The following is a 22,702-nucleotide window of genomic DNA, read 5'->3' as shown; positions in this document are numbered from 1 at the left end:
AATGATACCAAAGTAATGAATGTGGTCATTATAAGCTGAGTTGTCCTGAACTTGTGGTGTAACGGTTTGACCATTGAGCAAAACTGACCTGAGTGTTTCCAGTGTACAGTGTGGACTCCCCAGTCCAGCAGAGAGCAGCTTCACTCCTGAATCCTTCAGAGCATTGGTACTCAGGTCCAGATCTCTCAGACGAGAGGAGTTGGAGCTGAGAACTGAGGCCAGAGCTTCACAGCATATCTCCGACAGATAGCAGCCATTCAGCCTTAACAAAAAATAAACAGTAGAAGTTGGTTTGTGGTGCTGGATAATTGTTTTGTAGATAAATATTACTTTTTATCGTAGTATTATGTATATTATACATCAGGGATGGGCAACTTTCATGATAAAGAGGGCCAAATTTTTCATCATAACCATCAGAGGGCCACATGACTGCACACCAACTAAACGTGAGCTGAGAGAAGCTGCACAATTTTGAATTTGGTAGATATGATTTCCTGTATTCTGGTGCATTTTGGGGATGGCCACTGCCTAAAAAATCTTCCAGAATCATAACCTATGAACGGTATGTTAATTGAGCATTTCATGTTTTCCATGCTCAAACAGCCACATGGATGGTCAGTATTTTTATCATTGCAAAGAGCTTACATACATCATCATTCAATGATGTTTCAAAACATGATATTCATTGCAGTTGTAGTAGTTGTAGTGGCGACTTAAGTGGATATCTTTAATGACTGATATCGTTTCTAAGCAAACTAGACGCATTGAATTCTATGAATTCTTCTCATCTTTCTTGACCGAGTTTTCTGTTACTCGATCAATTAATTTTTATTTTTTAGTTCTTTTTTATTATGTGCGGGCCTGACTGAGTGAGGATGCGGGACGTATGCGGGCCGCCAGTTGCCCATCCCTGTTATACATAATAATATACATAATTGTTGTTCATGTTATTATTACATCTACAGATATGCATTGTACAAAATAAGATGTTGTACTCCAATATTATGTATATTGTGTTGTGAGGAGAAATAATATCAGAGCGAGCAGGAAAACACTTTCAGAACATCAGAGTAAAGACAGCATTTGTGCGCACTGGGGCGTCAGTTGCGTACTGCCTCACTTCAAGTGCGGGCTTAAAGGCCTAATTGCATGTTAACCGGAAGTTTTGATTAATGGGTACATAAAGTACTCAAAATATGTATATCATTCATAAAATGTCTCCAAAATAGTGTTAAAGTCCAGTTTTTGTCGTTTTCTGCAGTAGAAGGTTTGTTTTCTAACGCCATTCGGCGATGATGTCACGTTGGGGAGATGTGGTGGAAGGTAGCCTCAGCCTAGTACTTGAACGATAGTTATGATATTTTAACTCTAGTTCTATGATTGTAGGCGTAGCCGTCTAGGCTTCGCCTTATGGGCTTATTCCGTGCGCGCACTGGAAATTTCAACTTTCACCAAGGCACCGTGTATTTAACGCGGCACATAACGCCGCTCATCCTCCACGCTATTCTTTCAGTATTTGGAGGTTACAGAAGGTGGGAAACTAGACGGCTACGCCTACAATCATAGAACTAGAGTTATAATATTATCCAACTCGCCATCCGGCAAGAGGATATTAACAATGCCGCTTAAAAGAACATGCTTATATTCTTATGCCGTAGAAGGGGCCCCGGACTCCCACACAGAGTTGCAGAGTGAGCCCCTGGAAATGTCTAACATGTAGAAACGGACAAAAGGGCCGGGGGAAGACCAAGATGCAGCTGCGCAGATGTCTTCCACCGAAACGCCTCTGAGTAGAGCTATTGAAGCGGCCACGCCCCGTGTCGAGTGAGCTTTAACGCCCAACGGTGGCGCTAAGCCCTGCCGAGAGTAGACTAAGCAAACACCCTCACATATCCAGCGAGAAAACGGCTGTTTAGAGAGAGCGCAGCCCCTGCCAGCGTCGCTATAACACACAAACAACTGTTGTGTGGAGCGGAACGCGGCCGAGCGTTTCACGTACATAGCCAATGCCCGAACCGGGCACAGGAGATGCAACTCTGCCTCCGCCTCACTAGAATGAGGCGGGGGGTGAAAAGCCTTAAGCACAATATCCCTCGACCTGAAAGATTTGTTAATGTTATTTGGGGGGAACGCAGGATTAGGTCTGAGCAGCGCAAAGGAGCGGTTCTCGTTAAGCAACAAGCAGCTCGGGCTGACAGACAGAGCGGTCAACTCACCAGCCTGCTTGGCAGAAACCAAAGCCAATAAGAGCGCCGTCTTAAAGGACACGGCATCCAAAGGGGCCCGAGACAGAGGCTCGAAAGGGTCCCTGGACAACCCGCGCAACACGTGGGGAGATCTCAGCTTGGTGTAAGCACGCGCGAAACAGGCCTAACACGTCTAGCCCCACGCAAGAGTCTCTTGACCAGTGGATTGCTGAATATCGGTCTACCATCACAGCCTGCATGGCCAGCAGAAACGGCTGCCGCATAGACCTTGATAGTGGAGAAGGCCAAACCCTTCTCCAATAAGTACTGCAGAAACACAAGCACGCTTCCCAACTCGCTTTGAGATGGGACAGCGTGGTTCCTGTCACACCAATTCGAGAAAAGCGCCCCACTTCGCCGCATAGAGGGAAGAAGTAGAAGGTGCACGAACACTCTGAATAGTGTTGATAACCGCTTCTGGCAAACCTTTGCCCTGAAGGATCAGCCTCTCAGGAGCCAGACCAACAACCGTCCCGATACATCGGGCGGGTGGTGCACTGTCCCGTGGGCCTGTGAAAGCGCATCCGATCTGAATGGTACCGGCCACGGCGCCGTCCGTGAGAGCGCCGCCAGCTCTGGAAAACCACAGAGCTGAGCAGTTCTCCGGAGCCACTATAATGAGGGACAATCTCTCCTGTCTGACCCGTTCCAGAAGAGGAAGGATCAGCTGGAGCGGGGGAAACGCATACAAGGGAACCCGCAGCCAATGTGTGTGCCAACGCATTCACCCCTAACGGGGAAAGATCCCGTGGGTTGAGAGAGAACCACCACCTGCAGTGTGTTTCCTCCCTGGACGCGAACAGGTCCACCTGAGCCGTCCCAAACCTCTGCCAGATCAGTCCGACAATGTCGGGATGTAACCGCCACTCGTCTCGGCGGGGATCGACCTGGAGTCTGCGCATAAAGAGCAGACCCAGGACAGATCAATCTTTTATTGAGAGTCTCCTGAGCTTTTCTTTAATCTGCTGGTTTCACAGCCTCACAGTAAAAGACAGATACAGCCTGAACAGTATTGTCAACATCGGTTCTAAGATCACCAGAGTTAAACAAAGGGACTTGAGTTATTTTTGCAATCGGCAAATCATTAAGAAAGCAGCAGGTATTTTGGCTTCTTATGGTCATGTTCTTAAAAGTGAATTCTCTGTGTTGCCATCAGGACATCGCTACGCTTTACCTGCTTGCAGAACAAACCGCCATTCCAAGTCGTTCATCCCCTCTGCAATTCGACTACTAAATGCTCCGTAGTTGTGTATGTGTATTCGTTGTTTGTATGTTACTGTGTCTGTATACAAGCTGCTCAAACTAATTGCCCCTAGTGGGATTAATAAAGTTGTATTGTATTGTATTGTATTGTATTGTATTGTATTGTATTGTATTGTATTGTATTGTATTGTATTGTATTGTACCACCTTGACTCTGCATAGCCACCCCTTCTGGCCACCATTGTATTGCATTGTATTGTATTATAGTACTTAACTGTGTAGCAACTGGTGTTATCATTTTGAACGGATTTCGATAACCTCTGCAACTGTGGCTCACCAATCAACTTACCGGACCATTTTACAATCTTGTTGAGGGAATTCTTATTTTTTAAAGATATGTTTCCAAACCATGATGCTAAGGAAAATGTTAAAATTGACTCAATAAAAGCACAATAAAACAAAGACATCATGGTCTTGTCTATGTTAAAAGAGGAAAGCCTCCTCAGACAGTGCAGGCACTGGTGACCCTTCTTGCACACAGCTTCACAATTTAAATCAAATTTGAGGGTAGAATCTATTACTGTCCCAAGATATTTATATGAGGTTACCTGTTCAATGGTCTGACCTTTTATTGTGAGGGCCTCCTGACTGTGAGCCTGCCTTCTAAAATCAATGAACATATCCTTTGTTTTGGACACATTTATCTGAAGATAAGAGTCATCACACCATCTTAGAAAGTCATCTATAACCGGTCCATGGCTGCTCTCCCCACCCCTAAGCAGGCTGACTACTACCGAGTCATCCGCATACTTTAAAATCAATCTATTTTCGTACTGGCTCCGACACATGTTGGTATAAAGAATAAAAAGCAAAGGTGAAAGCACACAGCCCTGTGGGGAGCCAGTGGCTGAGCAGACAGAGTCCGACAAAGCCCTGTTTATTCTCACTCTCTGTGTCCTACATGTTAAAAAGTTAAGAATCCACCCTGCAAGATTCTTACTGGTTAGTTAAAGTTAAAATATGGGGCTGGATGGTGTTAAAAGCTGAACTGAAGTCAACAAATAAAAGCCTGGCGTGAGATCCGGGTCCCTCCAATGACTGAGAATTGAATTAAATAAAGTGACTGTGGCATCCTCTACTCCCCTGTGTGGCCTATATGCAAATTGCAAGGGGTCAAGCACACACTCAGTTTTCCTTAAAAGCTCTGTTCTCACCATCTTTTCAAAGATTTTCATTAAAATAGAGGTAAGCGCAACTGGTCTAAAATCACTGAGAGTTTTTGGACAGCTGGATTTGGGAACAGGGACTATGACAGCATCTTTCCATATTTCTGGCACATGCTGTTCTTTAAGAGACAGGTTAAAAATGTAATTGAAGACATGACTGAGTTGAACTGCACATGACTTAAGCAGACGCCCACAGATTTTGTCTGGCCCATGACTTTTATTCACTTTGATTTTAAGAAATGCCTTTGCTACTTCTTTTTGTTCAATTTTAAAGTGCTGAGTGTCTACAAGCATATCCTCCAGTTCCTGAGTTGTGTTGCTAAAATCCACTGTGTCAAAACGATTATAAAAAACATTAAAAGCGTTTGACAACTCAATGTCAGAGTTAAGACTAATACGGCTGCTGCTTTTTGGATTCTGGTGGCCTACTATGGTCCTCATGCTAGACCATACAGAACCCAGATTGTTTGATGCCATATTGTCTTCCATTTTAGATTTATAAGCATTTTTTGCTTTTGAGATCTCAGTTTTCAGATGTGGGAATAGTCCATGTGGAAAAGATAGGCACATGTAATTGCAGCAAAATTGCAGGCTGGAAATGCATTTCCTGTATTTAACCTGTAGGGGTCTGTATGAGGGTTTTGCACCACCCAGGCAATATAAGGCCAGGAGTGTATTTGTCAGACACTGAATGTCACGGGAAGAGGCAGAGGTTTAAAAAAGTCTTTCAACCGCGCGCGCTTATTAAGTCTAGTTCGTTGTTATTTAAGTTTACTCGTTACTTATAACCGTTTCCTAGTAATATTGTCTTTATTTAGAAGACTGTTTGGTTCCTTTTTGTACGATAAAATAAACGCAATCATTCTTTAAAGTCCCGAGTGCTTGAAATCATTGGAAGCGAGTCGGACTGACCTCGTCTTCTGTACCCACGGCCCAAACCAAAGAAAGGCCGAGACAATAGGTCTCTTCTCCCCTGACTTCTTGGAAACCAGAAAGTAGCTGGAGTAAAACCCTAGGTTTGACTCTTGGGGGGGCGTTGGGTCCTGTAGCCAGGTCTCCACCAACCCCATAAAGGGTGGGGGACGGCTCTTGAACTGTATGGGATGGACCCATCTCAACGTGTTGTCCAACCACGATGGTAGAACGCACCGCTCTTGCCAACAGGAATAGCGGTCAGAGAGAGGGCGAGCTGACAGCTGAGGAACGCTGTCCAGGAATAACCCGTATTCCTCGGCCCCTACCTCCTCCACACTGTGTGTGAACCAAGGGGGCATACCATGAAAGGGAGGAGGCTCAGCGAGTGTGGTAGACGTTACAGAGTCAGTCGCTGTACATGCAGCGAGCTATCTAGACTCGCTCCTGTCCGCTGAACAGGCAGCGAGCCGCCTAGCCGCTTCACTCGTGCCCAATGAACGAGAAACGAGTTGTCTAGCCGCCTCGCTAGGATCACCGCGTTGTCCGCTCGCTGTAACCACAGCGCGCAAACCCATCTCCTCACCTTCCACAGACTGTAGGAGGGAGGTAGAGGGGATAATGTGGGGAACTAGGAGACTGGTACAAGCGCCTGTATCTACGGGCTTGCGTAACGAGTCTCCAGTCCGCCCGCGAAGCTCAAAGGGACGCCGCTTATTTGAAGCAGATGAACCAGAGGTTATGTAAACACTCCGCCATCCTGCAGCCACCAGGCTGAGGGAGGGAAAGAGGCAGTCTAGAGGAATGCACAACAAGCGTAGGACACAGTTGGCCTAAGGAATATCACTCTTTAGGAAATATGTACTGCCATTCCCAAGGCTGTCCCAACCCCAAGGCTGCGGCATTGGGGTTGGAGGCGGCCCCCTGGAGCATTGGGACTGGGCTCGACCCCGCTTCCTTCCGGCCTGCTGCTGGGAGGAGCCCGGGAGAATCGCCCCGAACCGGAAACGATTCTCAAGGACAGACTGCTGGTGCGCGATCAACTCCGAGAACCGGGGACCAAATAGTCCATCCGGAGCTAATGGGCCCTGGACGAGGCTGGCCCGTCCCCCCCGGGAGGAAGACAGGGTGCGAAGCACTCGCCCTGCATGTCATCCGACATGGGGGGGAGAGGTAGGGCTGGCATAGGGATGCCCTTGATGGCTGCCGCCTCGCCCATGATTTCGCCGAATAGATCGGCCATCCAGCGTGGCTTCTCCCTGGGCTCGACCGTGGCAGTGGAAGCCCTGGAGGGAGTACCCGGATGCAGAGTCCGCAAAGACGTCATCCAAGGAAGCAATGTCGTCCACCTCGATGTGGTCGACGTCGTCTTCGACGTCCGGAACTCCAGCCTTAAAAATGACGATGGCCTCGGAAAGGTCCACCAACGGCGAGAAGAATAGGTGCCTGGAGAGGAGCCCCTCTTCAGCCAGCGCAGGAGGTGCGGGTAACCATGGCATCCGCGGCGTGTTAAGCGCCGAGCAGGGGCGTAGCTTCCCCGCCGAGCGCCCGTCGGGCCCCCGCGCGGCCGCCGTGCTGGCGGCGGTGTGAAAGCAGCATAAGTAATCTGGAGTGAATGTAGAGAGGAACTGACCGCATTATATAGACTCTCTTCTCTCATAACATCACAGTCAGGGTGGCTTATATATTTTATCTTCCTCTGCCTTAATGTATGTAATTTGGTTACAGTAGTGATATTTTGGCCAGGAATAAAAAAGTATATACAATCGCACTTAGGCTATTTAATTTATTTTCTTTTAGTTTCAACATTTACAAAAGAATAGGGCCTGCTGGGAAATCTGTTCGACCAATCACTGTGATGTTTTGAGTGTACATACGACGTCCCTACATGATACTCCCGTATACCACAATGCAATGCGGTCGTGTTTTTCCGAAGGAGAAGAAGAAGCTGATTAATCGCGAAAACGAATACATTTAATGATGGAGTCTCTGTCTTCGTTTAGAAACTTCAACAATTTATTTGGAATCTAACATAGAAAATGTAACATTCAAAATTAATTAAAAAAAACTTGAACAAGGAAATGTAACATTCAACATCAATCCAACCTCCAGCTTTCCTCGTGAGTGCCTGGTATGTTTACATGATGTGGGCCCATCTGTCTGCGTCACACAAATACCCGGCGCATTTACTGACGCACATGACGTTTAAAAATGTTCAGCGTAGTGTCCGAATCCTCATTTGTTCGTTTCCCTATATAGTGCACTATATGCGAACGACTTCGAACACAGCTAGTATCTCCAACTCTAACATATTGTTAAAAGCTAAGCCATACCATTGCAATGTTTTGCAAGCAAAAAAGTGGTACTAAAAAACGTAAAGAGAAGAAAGACCTGGCGTGCAATTCGAAATGTTTGCACAGCGTTTTTCCTGTACCTCACCATACCAGTGACAGTAGCCACGGCAGAGCGGTCATTTTCCAAGCTCAAATTGATAAAGACTTCCCTAAGGAGCGCCATGGCACAGTAGCGATTGAGTGTATTGGCCATACTCTCAATCGAGAATGAAAGAGCAAGGAAATTGGATTTCCCCTCTATAATCAACAAGTTTGCTGAACAGAAGGCACGCAGAGTTAACTTCTGAACGGGTAAGAGCAGTTGTTATTTTATTATTGGTTATGGCCGCTGTGCCATGTAGGAGTATGTTACCATTGGCCATTTTGATTAGGCCATAGTTGTGCTGTTTGGGAAATGTAGTTGTGTGTTCAGCTGAATGGAGTATTTATGTTTTGTTTTTGATAGTAGGCAGTGTGTTGCAAATACAGTGTACGTGGTCCTAATAGGGCTGCACGATATGGGCAAAATATGATATCCCGATATTTTTTTGCTGAATGGCGATATACGATATATATCTCGATATTTTCTATAGAGTGGGTTAGATGTTTTTTTTCTAAGTCAAAAGCCACATGTGAGATGTTGCAAGCACTTTTATTAAAACATAGGTCAGTATGACTGCAACATGTGATTTTGTATCGTTATTTTCAACAGAATTGAATGAACATGTTAAAAAAAAGGGACGTTTTTCACCTTCTTCACAAAATAATCACCTATGCAAAACATTATAAAGCTGTAGGTTACACACATTAGCTACCAATAAGAGCATTGGCTTCGTCGCATTGTCCTGTGTACTACGGTGAGGGTTTCAGTGCGCCGTAACTTTAATCCCCCGCCCCCTCCCTTCTCCGTTCCATTTGGGAACGTGTTTGGTTTCATTTCGCTTGTTTCGTATATTTTAATTAATTAATTAAGAGCGTCACCAGAGGGCGCCCCCAACACGTTTGCCGAGCGCCGGCCCTGGTTTCGGGGCAGAAGAAACTGTCGCGGCCGGTGATGCAGCAGCACAGCCACAGAGTATTACGCATTCCTTATACTGCACTTTGTACCGCTGCTGTAAATGGTGGAACAGATTTGTCGTGCTTCCACTTTTAGTCGCAACGGTTTTGCTACACTCTCTACAGATGACCTGCAGCTGCTGCTCATCTGTTTGTTTTTTAAACCCGAACTATTTCCACATTATGGAGCCGTTGTTTCTCCTCTTTGAAACAATTTCGTCTACCGCCGCCGTCTCGTTTTCTTTACGGGTATCATCCATGCTTGCTGTGTTGTGAGGGGGCGGCGGGGGCGGGAATGAGGCGTCTTTGCACACGGCACGTTCGGAAAGACAGAGTGGGAGGGGGAGGGGTCGCGCTCACAGTCTCCAAGGCAAGCGCTGTAGACGCTTGAGGGGGAAACTGACCATTTTAACGCATATCGATATAAACGATATTGTCAAATCTTGTATCCCCGTGGAAATTATATCGATATATCGTACATAGCCGATATATCCTGCAGCCCTAGGTCCTAATAATATTTCCGTGATTTTGACGTGTGATCTAGGGATGCTAAGTCTCTGTCCATGGTTCTGATGATGATTTTGCGTTCTCTCGTTGTGGCGGCTGTTGGCTTAGGCCCTATGGGGGAGTGGATGCATTCGCGCGCGCGTGTGTGTGTGTGTGTGTGTGTGTGTGTGTGTGTGTGTGTGTGTGTGTGTGTGTGTGTGTGTGTGTGTGTGTGTGTGTGTGTGGGTTGGGGGGGGGGCCCAGCGCGATCTTGCCCTGAGGCCTAGCACAACTAAGCTACGCCACTGGCACCGAGGCATCTGAAACACGCCAGGTGCCCGTCACCCGGTGCCAGGGAAGCGGGACAGGAAGCACAATGAGGCCCTGAGAAGGGCCCAGTTCTTAGGGAAGCGCTCCCCAGTGGCCCTGAAATGGGCCGTTGGTCTGTCGCCTCGCCCACGCTGCTGCCGCAGGGTTCTAGAAGTCTCAAAGTCATGTTCTTGTTGATCAGTACAATGCTGAAAGAAAAGGGAGGATGAGCGGCGGTATGCGCCGCTTTATATTCACGTGCCGTGGGAAATGTGGGCGGTGCCCATGTTGATTGGTGCATAGTTTAAATATTCGGTGCCTGAAGCACACGCACGGACAAGCCCATAAGGCGATGCCTTGACGGCGTAGCCTACATGAAATAGAACTATGGCGCTCGTTGCTGCGTTGCTATCATTTTGCAACGCAGCAACGAGTGCTGGAGCTAGTCAATGAACAGCAGTGCATACAATAACGACACTTTTATTTATTAGTCAGTGAATAGCACTGAGTGAAAGTCAACGTTTTCTTTATATCTAGGGTAAGAAGTAAGAAGATCTAGAAATAGAAGGCATAATGCGAACTTGCCAGTCCCACCTGTGAAGTTCCCCCCTGATAATCCCTAATTATATCTTACCCCCGACGTAAACAGATTTCTGATTAATTATCCCACGTTTTGATGGTAGCCTACTAGCTCCAGTAACAACATCTTTGCCTATTTTTTATTTCTAAGCTTTATTTTAGCCAGTGTGCGAAATACCCGTCAATATTCGGTCCCCATCACCCGATTGTTGCGCAATACCGATATACATTTTGCAGTAGGACTATAACATTAACATATTTCATGGATGAAAGCCAAGACAATCAGTATTTAGCCTACATGACAACACACACACGCACACACTTAACATTTTTTGATAATCCGATAAGCTATAAAGCAAACCAGACATAGGAGGCTGCATTGGCTGAAGTTGTTTGGATGCACGTTGATCTATAACAAGGAGAGGCAAAGTTGTGCACAATGCAAACACGACAATAATTGGCACCAATCTGGCGCACTTAGAAGAGCAATCAACTGAATAAATGGCAGGTATAGCCTATCGGACACGCAATCAGTGCACTTGCAAATGAGTGCATGCAAGTTTGACAGATCGTGGTGTGACAATATTTAACAATCAATCTACCGCAAATACAACCAGACAGATGTACATTGAACACATATCACAAAGCACATTCGTCCAACCCGGCGGATGCTGACAGACCACAACAAGCCAAACATCACCACGGCGGGTGTGCTCTCTCTCTCACTCTCGCACGCCCGTACACAATAACTCCAACTTCTCCAACTCCAAGGCTAGGCTGCTTCACTATTACTTCTCAACGTTACGTCTTTCTTGTGTTAGGCGCACATGGCTAATTTGCATACATGCACAGGACTGGCTGGCTCCGAAAGGCAAATAATAGAACAGATTTAATTATCTGTCTATCTATCTATCTATCTATCTATCTATCTATCTATTAGGGATGCAAATTATCGAGTAATTCATTAATCGATAGTTGTTTCATCGTATCAATCGATGATCGATTAATTGATAAGCGGCAATTTTTCTGAGAAGCTGAATTTCCTTCTGAATGTGACACATCTCATCTCATCTCATCTCATCGTAATCCGCTTATCCGGGGTCGGGTCGCGGGGGGAGCAGCTCAAGCAGGGGGCCCCAGACTTCCCTTTCCCGGGCCACATTGACCAGCTCTGACGGGGGGATCCCGAGGCGTTCCCAGGCCAGTGTTGAGATATAATCTCTCCAACTAGTCCTGGGTCTTCCCCGAGGTCTCCTCCCCACTGGACGTGCCTGAAACACCTCCCAAGGGAGGCGCCCAGTGGGCATCCTTACCAGATGCCCGAACCACCTCAGCTGACTCCTTTCTAAGTAAAGGAGCAGCGACACATTTGAATGTGACACATTTAGGTGGTAATTCAACGATGTCGTTTAGTTGTTGTACTTTAAAATACTTCCACATATTGTGCATTTGGCGTCTTTGTCGTCATTAACCAACTTAAAGTGGCTCCATACTGCACTCCGTTTTGCCATCTTCATCGTGTCAGTGTCCCGCTTTTCGTTTGTCTTGTGCTGCTTCGCTTGTGTTCCCGCTTGTGTTCCCGCGTGTGCGTCAAGTACGTCTGGCGTCAAGCGCGCCCTCACGTGGACGGGTGTGGAATTACGGGTTAAAAACGCGATTAATTGCAAGTAATTTATTTTAATCGAGTAATCTCTTATCGACAATTAATCGATAATCGATTAATTGTCTGTCTGTCTGTCTGTCTGTACGTACGTACGTACGGTAAATACGGACCGTTTCGTCCGGTCCCGGATGTGTTTCATCCGTCAATGGGTCCGTCGCCTCTGAGCTTACGAATCCGGAGTGCTCCGGGAGAAACGGAGCAATACCACCGGAAATCGAGGCGGCAGTATAGAGTCAAAAGTCAGACCATTCGCGAAAATAGATAGAGTAGTATAATATCTGGTATGTATATTATATATATATATATATATATTTTGTATTTGACGTTTTGTACTTGGTGCGCTTAATATTATATATATATATATATATATATATATATATATATATATATATTTTGTATTTGACGTTTTGTACTTATATTATACTATAGGCTATACCTGACATTTTTATTTTATTGTTTATTGTTATTGTTCCCCTGCTTTGGCAATGAGTTGTAACTGGTCATTTAACAACATTTTGAGGAGATAATCCGCGGGTTGGTGAGGGGTGTCACATGCCACCGCACACTTTTTGCACATGCAATGTTTGCGATTGTCGATGCCGTTAATTTGTGAAACGACAGTCACTGCCCTCTAGAGGATTTATTGCATAACATCCATAACAACGCAGAAACCAGACAGAGGTATGAAGGGTAGTTCCGGAGGCAACGTTTGGGGTGACGGATGAATTTCGTCCGGATCCGGAGGTATGGAACGGCCTTAAGGCTGAATCGACTTTGGTCGGGATGGCTGGCATCTGACGGTATTGGTGGGTGTGCATTTATTTTGTTCACTAATCCACGGTTCTTGGACTCCGTCAGAAGATAGGTGAGTTTAGGCGGGGGTAAATGTTTAGGGGGACGCTCTTTAATTGGTTTTCCCTACTGTGCTAGCCGCGTTGAACCTTGTTTGGATCGTATTTCTTTTTCGTTTGGTTATGGAAGGGTGGGTATGAGCGCATTGGATGCGTTCTGGGAAGCTCCATCTGAGAGCTTGTTGTTAACACTAACGGTTAAGCAGTTAATAGAGGTTGCAGAACGGTATTCTATTGAGATTACGTTGCCAAAAACTGCCAGGAAGGACCGTTTGGTAGATTTGATTTGTGAGAGTTTGAAGGTAAAAGACGTGTTGCCCTTCTTTTGTTCTCCGATTGTTGATCCGGTTATGGAGGAGTCGCCCGGTCAGAAATCTGACGCTACGGCGTCCGCTATGGCTTAAGGCCCATTCACACCCTACGGTAAATACTAGGGCTGTAACGATACACAAATTCACGATTCGGTTTGTATCACGATTTTTGACCCACGGTTCGATACATCCCACGATTCTTTTAAATTTAAAAAGCATTTTATTTAAACAACACTTAAATACCAATTATCTTAATGTAACATTTAATAACAAATAATTTGGAACACTGAACAGATTTGAACCGAAAGAATACTATTAAAGTATAGCTAAATTAATAAAGAAATAACCAAAGATTGCAGTTGGAGGATGCTTTTTGCTGGTAGGCATAATAGGGCCCCTTTAACTGTTTGGTTGGTTTATTCAAATATCCTTATTAGCGCTTCTTATTAGGCTATGTAGCTTAAATAATGACATAATCAGGCCGTATAGAATGCAACATGTTTAATAGCCTAACTTTCAATAGATGAGGAAAAACATGAACGTCGCAATAACGAGGCATAGTGTTACGAGTAGCATATGTGTGTGCGGGAGAATTGCAGTGTGCGTATGCGTGTGTGAGTGACGTCAACGAGTGAGTGGACGAGCGAGGAGAGCGAGCGGTAGCGCGTGTGTCTAGTGAAGAAGCGAACGAGTCCGGTAGAATAAAGTACCCATCCTGTCAATAATCGGTGGCCGCTTCATTCCGACCTATAAGCAGACAAACTGCCAGTCAAATCACACAAAACAATAGAGACAGGATCACACAGGCAATTTTTTTCGCGCTTGGCCCACTCTGGATAAATGTCGTTCATATCGCATATGAGGACTTCGACGGCTGTGGAGAAATGCAATCCTCCGTAGCCACGGAGAGCTGTGATCACAGAGAGGGCATCTCGTCACATATTTACGGCATCGATAGGAGGGGGCGCTGTCAGCAGACTATTATTTAGACAAATTATTAGCAAATTTCAATCGGACAATTTGACCGAAGAGTTAGAAAGGGCATATCGCGCTTCTGCCTTCTCACACCGCGAGACAGGTTCGTGGCTTTGAGTATCGCGATTTTCGGTTTGATACGCGTATCGTTACAGTCCTAGTAAATACGGATACGGACCGTTTCGTCCGGTCCCGGAGGTGTTTCGTCCGTCAATGGGTCCGTCGCCTCTGAGCTTACGAATCCGGAGTGCTCCGGGAGAAACGGAGCAATACCACCGGAAATCGAGGCGGCAGTATAGAGTCAAATGTCGGACCATTCACGAAAATAGATAGAGTAGTATAATATCTGGTATGTATTTTATATTGTGTTTAACGTTTTATACTTATATTATACTATATACCTGACCTTTTTATTTTATTGTTCCCCTGCTTTGGCAATGAGTTGTAACATTTAACAACATTTTGAGGAGATAATCTGCGTGTTGGTGAGGGGTGTCGCATGCCACTGGCGCACACTTTTTGCACTTATTTTTCCAGATTTCGGATGACACAAAACAAAATCATCCCTACAGATGTCATGTTTGCGATTGTCGATGCCGTTAATTTGTGGCACGACAGTCACTGCCCTCTAGAGGATTTTTTTGCGTAACATCCATAACAACGCTGAAACCAGACGGAGGTATGAAGGGTAGTTCCGGAGGAGACGTTTGGGGCGACAGACGATTTTCGTCCGGATCCGGAGGTATGGATCGGCCTTTACAGTGTGCTAACTTTTGAAGAGCAAAAAGTTATTTTGCAAATGCAACTTCAGCAGAAGAGATTTGACGCAGTGGAAAGGGAACAGGAACGTTTGTTGGAGCAGGATAGAATACGGTTGGAACGTCTTCGCCTGGACCTGATGGCAGAGGGGAAATATGGAGATTCCAAGCAGCCATCGAGTCTAGCGAGTATGGTTAAGTTTCTCCCTAAGTTCAATGAGAGGGACCCAGATGTTTTTTTGAGTGAGAAATGAGAATTTGTGGCCCAACAGACAGGAAGGTCAGGAGGTGTGGGAAGTATGCACTGTAATTCCTTCAGCAAAGCATGTGCAGTTTACCCTAAGGAGATTTTCCTATGTTCACATTTATAGCAATGACATGGTCTGTCAACAAATTACAGTACAAACAGTCAATGCGTAAATGTGAATCTTGTCCAGTCTCTCGCAATCAATCTCCCACATACACTAAGGTGTAACTTACAATTTGCAATAATTGTCTTCAAAACTTTAGCAATAGTTTACATCAGAACATCCCTCCAGAGTACACTGTTATATTGACAACATGACTAAGCAATTTGTCTTATCCGTACACAATGACACAAGGACTTGTCATTGTGATGGCACCGACATGTTGATTGACACAGATATTTACTTTTTAGAAAGGAACTAAGGATTTTGAGCAAGAGACTGGCTTTTGCATGAAATCCATGGTGTTTTGCTATTTGTACAAATTTTTTTGAGGAATGCACTTACTGTTTTGCAAATTTCAATTCTGATCTGAGAAATGTACCTAAGTGACTGAGAAAAACTGTAACTAACAATTATTCGCCAAATGCGAAGTGAATGGAGCCTGAGGTGAATAATTGTTAATTAAATGTTTTAGTATATACTACACGTGAACACTCCAAAAATAAACAAGATAACACTTTTTGTGTTTTATAAGCTTTTTATTTGTTTTTATTAGTGGACATTTTGCGATGAAAACAATGTTGAGTATGAGATGTCAATCATGGGATATTGCCCAATATCCCGAGATAGTGAACCAATCAAATTGCGCCATCTAAGGAGGTTCACGTGTAGCATATAACTATATATAATATCTATGTATTTATCTATGTATCTGTATAATCTGCTGAACACTTCTAGTCTCAAAGGGTCTCAATGCGGCTTTGGTCCGTGCCTCCCCAATGTGACGTCATGCAATGCATTCTGGGGGAAATGAGGATCAATAGGGGGATTACTTGTTTATCAACACGGCGGATGCGCGTGAAGAAAGATGGCAAAAAGTGAATTTGTTTGACCGGTTGCCATGGTCATCTCTGTGTGGTTAATTTGCAGTTGCAGTGTTAATTAGCGATTTTATCAGCTTACTGTCACATTAAACTGTAATCAGAAAAGGCGGTTACATGCTATAGACCAGGGGTGCCCAACCTTTTTTGACCCAAGATCTACTTTTCAAGTAGCCAACCTCCCGAGATCTACCAGCAAACCTACCTTCAAGCGGGGGGGGGGGGGGTGTGGGGGTTGTATCGTGAACCTACGGACTTCAGTGGAGGTTTCATTCCGTCTGCGCACGGCACCTTCTCAACGATAATCAATGATCTTCCTCCCACTCAGGGTGAAAATGGTAGGTCTTAGCTCGTTTCCCCTCAGCCATGCCAACGTTTAGGAGTGTGTAACTACTGTTGACGGCTTTCAACTGCTGTTGACAGCGCATGCGCTACCGCGTATATATGTGCCGCGCAAATTTTATTTTATTAAAAAAAAATATATATATATATATTTTTTTCACCCCTCGCGATCGACTTGGGATCTGTCGGCGATCGACTGGTAGATCGCGATCGACTGGTTGGGCACCCCTGCTATAGACCCTATAGTATTACTATATAGTATTGGGACGAATTTCGAATTATAAATATGTAGGCCTACACTTTATGTTGAAAGTATTGTGGCGAATATCAAAAGCAGAGGCGTGCTATATTCTTTAAGTCACTTTATTGAATCCTCCAGTCTATCCTCCAGTAACCACAACAAAGCTCAACGTCTTTTACCTGCTCCCCTAACTTCCGCACCGCAAAGCATGATGAGAACACATCAACCAACAGCAGTCGTACAACAACACAACAAACATGACCCCGGCGCTACATTACCCCCCACCAGAATGTCGCCTGTCCTCAGCCGACAACAAAGTCCTGATAGCGACGGGCAGGCCGCCGCCGCCGCCTGTGAGCCCGTGGGGTCGCATGCCCCAGCCCCCCACTGTCTGTTCGAGTCGGAGGACTCGTCGGCGTGAGTGGAGCCGTGCTGGCTGAGCTGGGTGTGTTGGGAAGTCCGGCCGCCAGGGGGCGGTAGGGTGCCAAGCGGTCTCTGTGTAGCACCACCACCCGCCCACGGGCACACATCTTCACCCGATACACAACATCGGAAAGTTGTTCCAGCACCTCACTGGGCCCCGTCCACTGGAGGGTCAGTTTGGGGGAGACCCCCTTTTTACGGGTTGGGTTGTAGTCCCACACACTCTCCCCAGGCATGAAGGAGCGGCCCTGGTAACGGAGGTCATACCCCCCGCTTTTGTCGTGCCCCCGCCTGTTCCTGACGCTGCCTGGCAAACTCGTGAGCCTCTGCCAGATGCTGCTGCATGTCCCGCAGGTACTAGAAGCCCGGTATCCTGGGGAGATCAGTGTCCGGGGGGGCGCCGAAGGCTAGGTCCACAGGCGTCCGCAGCTCTCGGCCGAACATAAGTGTGGCTGGCGTGCACCCCGTGCTCTCTTGCACCGCTGAGCGATAAGCCCACAGGACAAGGGGTAGGCGGCGGTCCCAGTCTCGCTGTTGTCGTGAGGTGACGACGGCCAGTTGCGTGGCAAGCGTCCGGTTAAACCGCTCCATTAGCCCGTCGCTCTGGGGCTGAAGGGGCGTCGTCCTGGTCTTGCTTACCGCCATGCGTTGGCACCCCTCAGCAAAGACTTGAGCCTCAAAGTTCCGCCCCTGATCACTGTGCAGTCCTTGAGGTGCCCCGAACCGACAGAATATCTCACACACCAGACGCTGGGCTGTGGTCACCGCACTCTGGTCAAAACCGCACACGCCTCCGGCCACTTAGTGAAATAGTCCATGGCCACGAGGACGTAGCGGTTCCCACTGTCTGTGATGGGGAATGGGCCCAGGATGTCCACCCCAACCCGCTCCTTGGGGGCCCCCACCTGATATTGCTGCAAAGGGGCATGGGAACGTCCAGTCGGCCCCTTCTTAGCAGTGCAGCAGGCACGTGCAGAGGGGGGGGCTATGGGTGCCCGAGCCCCTGCCCTTTTCCCTCTGAAGGACCAAAGTGCCCTTTTGAGTGGTCGTTTAAATTGTCAATGCTTTGTAAAATTACACATGAACAATTAAACGTTAACATGTGAATCAATTATTCGAGTATAAAAACTTCAACGGTAATGATATAGAAGTAAAGTTTGTACTTTGTAGCCTTGTTTACCGGCGCTTAGTGCGCTGCTGCCGCTGGGTGACGTCATAGGCTATCAACGTGACCTTTCACAATTTGCCTGCCTGCAAGATGCGCTTGTTGTTTTAAGAGACGGTACAACGCAGGGTAAGATCACTACAGAGTCAGACACAGACAGATGTTTCAAAAACCATAAAGTTGATAATGCTAAATAAACTGTAACAGTTATCTAGTTTTGTAGTCTCATTTTGAAGTATAGGCCTATGTTTGCCAGCAAAAGCTTTTCAACAAGCATCGTTTTAACTGACCTGTGAAAGTGGCTACCACTCGGTTTATTTTCTATAGCCTACCAGCTAGCTATACAGCTAACCTATCTGGGAAACCTTTTGAAATTGCAAAGGGAAAGCATACATCGTTATATTTAATCTGTATACTCTGTAGTAACTACTTGGCCACATGACATGGCCAAATCCGTTTCATGTCTACTCTTTCTCAGTGTCTCTGACAGAACGGGGTGAAATTGGTTTTATATTCGACATTCGTCGATTTTCCGGGGTTGCATCTGTAATAGCGTCAAGTGCTTAGGGACCGTCAAAAAAGTGCAACGTATTTTTTTTCAATTCTTAATAACTCACTCGAAATTCATCCTATCAACATCAAACCACTTCTGATGTGTTTATGTACTCGTTTTGTAGTCCCCACTACCCCTCATTCTAAAGAAAGACTTTTAATTGTTTTTAAAAAATGCAAAAGTTTTCAGTGCATGTATTGCATCCATATTTAAGGCTTTATTTTTAATAGCTCACTTGTTTTTATAGATATCAACAACAAACCACTTCTGATTCGTTCATAAACTCATTGTGGAGTTCCCACCACCCTGTGTTTAATAGAAAAACATAAAAAAATTAAAAGTCACACGTATACATTGTGTATAGTTAGGCTAATTAATATTCAAGGCTTTTATTTTGAAATAGCTTGATTGTTTTTATAGATATCAACACCAAACCACTTCTGATGAGTTCATGAACACACATGTTGTAACACTTCGACTAATCTTTTAGCCCAATTATTACGATAGAAACGCGAGTTTCTTAATTTGAGAACCAAGCACATTGATTGTGTTCGTTTGAGACCACTTAATAATACTACAAATAACGAGGAGATAGCTCAGGGAATTACATTAACTCATATATTTTCAAACTGTTCATATCTCCATATACATTCACCAAACAACCCTCAAATAAACCCACAGGCCATATACATTCACCAAACAACCCTCAAATAAACACACAGTTCATATACATTCACCAAACAACCCTCAAATAAACCCACAGTCCAGATACCCCAAAAGTCTTTTCCGCCGATGTGATCTGATAACCGCGTTAATAAGCGGCCTCCATTTGCGCGCCCCTTGCGCACACTCGCGCGTTCTCCCTCTAGTTCAAAGCAAACAAAAAAGAATATCCAAACGAAATCCCCGATGTCCCCGAACCAAACTCCGCAAGCCACGGTCTCTTACGTCCGGGGAAATTTGGCAATCCGGGAAAGAGACAGGCAAAGAAAAACAAGATGACCCAGGTCGTAACAAAAACCTCCTTCAAAAAGTATAAATCGCTCTTACCGACGTATCCAAAGAGTCGGCAAGAGTTGTCGACTTTGTCTCAGTGGTTCTTAAAGCTTTTCCACCATTAAGCTTTCTCCGTTGGACTGGCGTTTGTTAGAGGTCCCTCTCAGACTCCCTCCATTCATTCCGCCCCCCCCATTCATTCATTTCCTGGTATTTAAAACCTCTCGAACCTCATCCCGTCAGCTGACAGGCACGTCAGCTGATTTGCGGAACACCGATCCCCGGTCAGAAAACAATAACAGTCATAAATATAAAATAAATACATATAAATATAAGGCCACAGGTACACATTAAGGTAGGAACAGTACTTTAGGATCACCACATTATACCTGTTAATTCTTTACATATTGAAACCAGGTAATATTTTTACAGTGTATCCTAAAAATATTAAATATGTGGCCTAGTGTCACAATGTGCCCTTTTTTTAATTTGAGCCCCTGCCCCTCAAAGGGTCTCTGCACGGCCCTGCAGTGCAGCAGTCACAGCAGTGAACAAAAAGCTCTGTGTCCTTCCTGCAATCAGGCTAGGGATGTCCCGATCCGATATTTGGATCGGATCGGCCGCCGATATTAGCAAAAAATGCATATCAATATCGGATCGGCCTGCACGGGAAAATCCCGATCCGGACTCCCGATCCAGTTTGTTTTCAAAACTCCGGTCCGTGCTCACCAATGTAGGTAATCCATTCCAGTTTTTTTTCAGCTTTTCCCCCCAAATCCGGTCCGCGTTGTTCAGCACACCTAGCGCACACCTAGTGACCTGTCCAGCATCCCACTTGTCTGTGCATGTCCCACTAAGGATTTAAAGTTATCGATAAAAATGCCAATTCAGTGTGTGTGTGGTAATTTGACTATTTTCAGGTTTTGTGTGTGTTGCTTTTATATGTAATGTTATATTGTTTACAATATTGTTTACACTCTTGTTGTTCAAGAACAGAGCACTGATGCCAATTCAGTGTGTGTGTGGTAATTTAACTATTTATTATTTTGTCTATTTTGTGTTTATTTAACCCTGAATAAACAGGTCAGCTTCTCATTACCAACTATTGTGGATTATTCAAATTAACCTAATTAAGTTGGCTAGTTGTTCTTGAGAGTAAAACCCTTTTCAACATGAGTAGTACAACAAAATAAGTAAATATCTTTAATCTTTAATACATGCTTGGATCGGCCGGTATCGGTATCGGCCGATGCTAAAAGCTACAATATCGGATCGGAAGTGCAAAAAGCTGGATCGGGACATCCCTAAATCAGGCCAGTAAAACGTTGGCGCAGCTTGTTGAGGGTCTTGGCCACCCTGTAGTGTCCTGCTCCCACCTAACTGTGGACCGCATGTAGCACCTGTTGGTGCCAGTCCTTGGGTACCAGTAACTGCCACACATCCCCCCTCAACCTGGTGCACGCCAGACCCTGTAAAGCAGTCCATCACGCTGTGCCAGGGTGGCCCACTCTGAGTAGTAGTTTTTGGTTTCCACGGACAAGGCAGAGACAGCCTGCTGGGGGGGGCGTGCCTGGTTGTCAACCCACTGTCCCACCCTGGCCAGTGTGGGGTCACTGTCCTGTGCCGCCTGCCACTACTGGTCTTCCATTTCAGTCAGCCAACCTTCACCTGGCCCGACCTGTCCCGTGGCAGCTACCCGGAGAGTAGCTCCATCTCTCTCCTCCTGGCGTTCACAGTGTCTGCAGTCCTCACAGGGGCGTCGGGACAGGGCTACTGCATTGGCGTGCAGACGCCCAGCTCGGTGTTGGACTTCAAAGGGTCCGCAGCCACACCTTCTGGCCCCACAACATGGCCCAGGAACCTTGTCTGGCTCTGCAGTAGGTTGCACCTTTTGGGGTGTAGGCGCAAGCCTGCACCCCGAATGGCTTGGAACACCTGGCAGAGGTTCTCCAGGGCCAGCTCGAAGTCCCTGGCGTTGACCAGAAGGTCATCAAGGTAGCCCACGCACTGTTTTCCGTGGATGTGAGCCACAACCCTCTCCATAAGTCTCTCGAACGTGGCGGGAGCATTTCAGAGACCAAAGGGCATCACCCTGAACTGCCAGAGCCCTTGGCCGATGGTGAAAGCCGTCTTGGGTCTTACATCTGGTGCCAGCTCCACCTGCCAGTAGCCGCTCCGCAGGTCTAGTGAGCTGAACCACTGAGACTCTGCGACTTTGTCCAAGGCGTCATCTATGCGTGGCAAGGGATAAGAGTCCTTTCTGGTTACTATCTGGTTACGATAGTCCACACAGAACCTCCAGGTGTCGTCCTTCTTTTTGACCAGAAGGGCAGGGGCAGCCCAGGGGCTGTTGGATGGCTCTATCACCCCCGCCGCAGCCAACTCCCGGATCATCTACTCTGCTGCTTCTTGTTTGGCGAACCCTAGTCGGCGGGCTCGCAGTCTAATGGGCAGGGCCGTGCCAGTGTCAATTGAGTGCTGCACCAGGTTAGTTTGGGTGCAGTCCTGATTTCGTGCAGCAAAAATGTCTGTAAACTGCTGGAGCAGGTCTCGCAGCTGTTGACTCTGCTGAGCATTGAGTCCTTCACTGCTCCACTGGTACAGTTCCTGTATCGCGTTGTCAACATCTGACGATGGGGGCTTAGGAGTCGTAGCCTCCACGGAGGTTGCTGTTGTCGTCTCAGGGGATGGCGGCGGTGGCTGTGGAGGCGGTGATGGTGCGGTGCCTGGTGAACACAGCTGGGCTTGTGTACACCCTATATTCCCCCCTTGATGGCGCTGGAGGGT

The 22,702-nt window shown here is 46.3% G+C and overlaps 1 protein-coding gene across 7 annotated transcripts in view; it reads right to left on the bottom strand.

The window, feature by feature from the left end:
• LOC132462987 (NACHT, LRR and PYD domains-containing protein 12-like) overlaps positions 1 to 22,702 on the bottom strand; it is a 123,534-nt gene that overhangs the window by 55,735 nt on the left and 45,097 nt on the right. For 2 of the 7 annotated variants that reach the window (XM_060058821.1, XM_060058826.1), the window contains exon 11: positions 89 to 262. The exons of the other annotated variants lie outside the window; for them this stretch is intronic. In XM_060058821.1, the coding sequence (XP_059914804.1) occupies positions 89 to 262 (174 nt within the window). The remainder of the gene's footprint in view (positions 1 to 88; positions 263 to 22,702) is intronic. 7 annotated transcript variants of the gene reach the window in all.

The sequence above is a fragment of the Gadus macrocephalus genome, chromosome 1 (genome assembly GCF_031168955.1).
Source record: "Gadus macrocephalus chromosome 1, ASM3116895v1".
In the NCBI taxonomy this organism is placed as follows: domain Eukaryota; kingdom Metazoa; phylum Chordata; class Actinopteri; order Gadiformes; family Gadidae; genus Gadus; species Gadus macrocephalus.
Note: the sequence above shows the minus strand (reverse complement) of the source record. Positions and strands in the feature narration are given on the sequence as shown.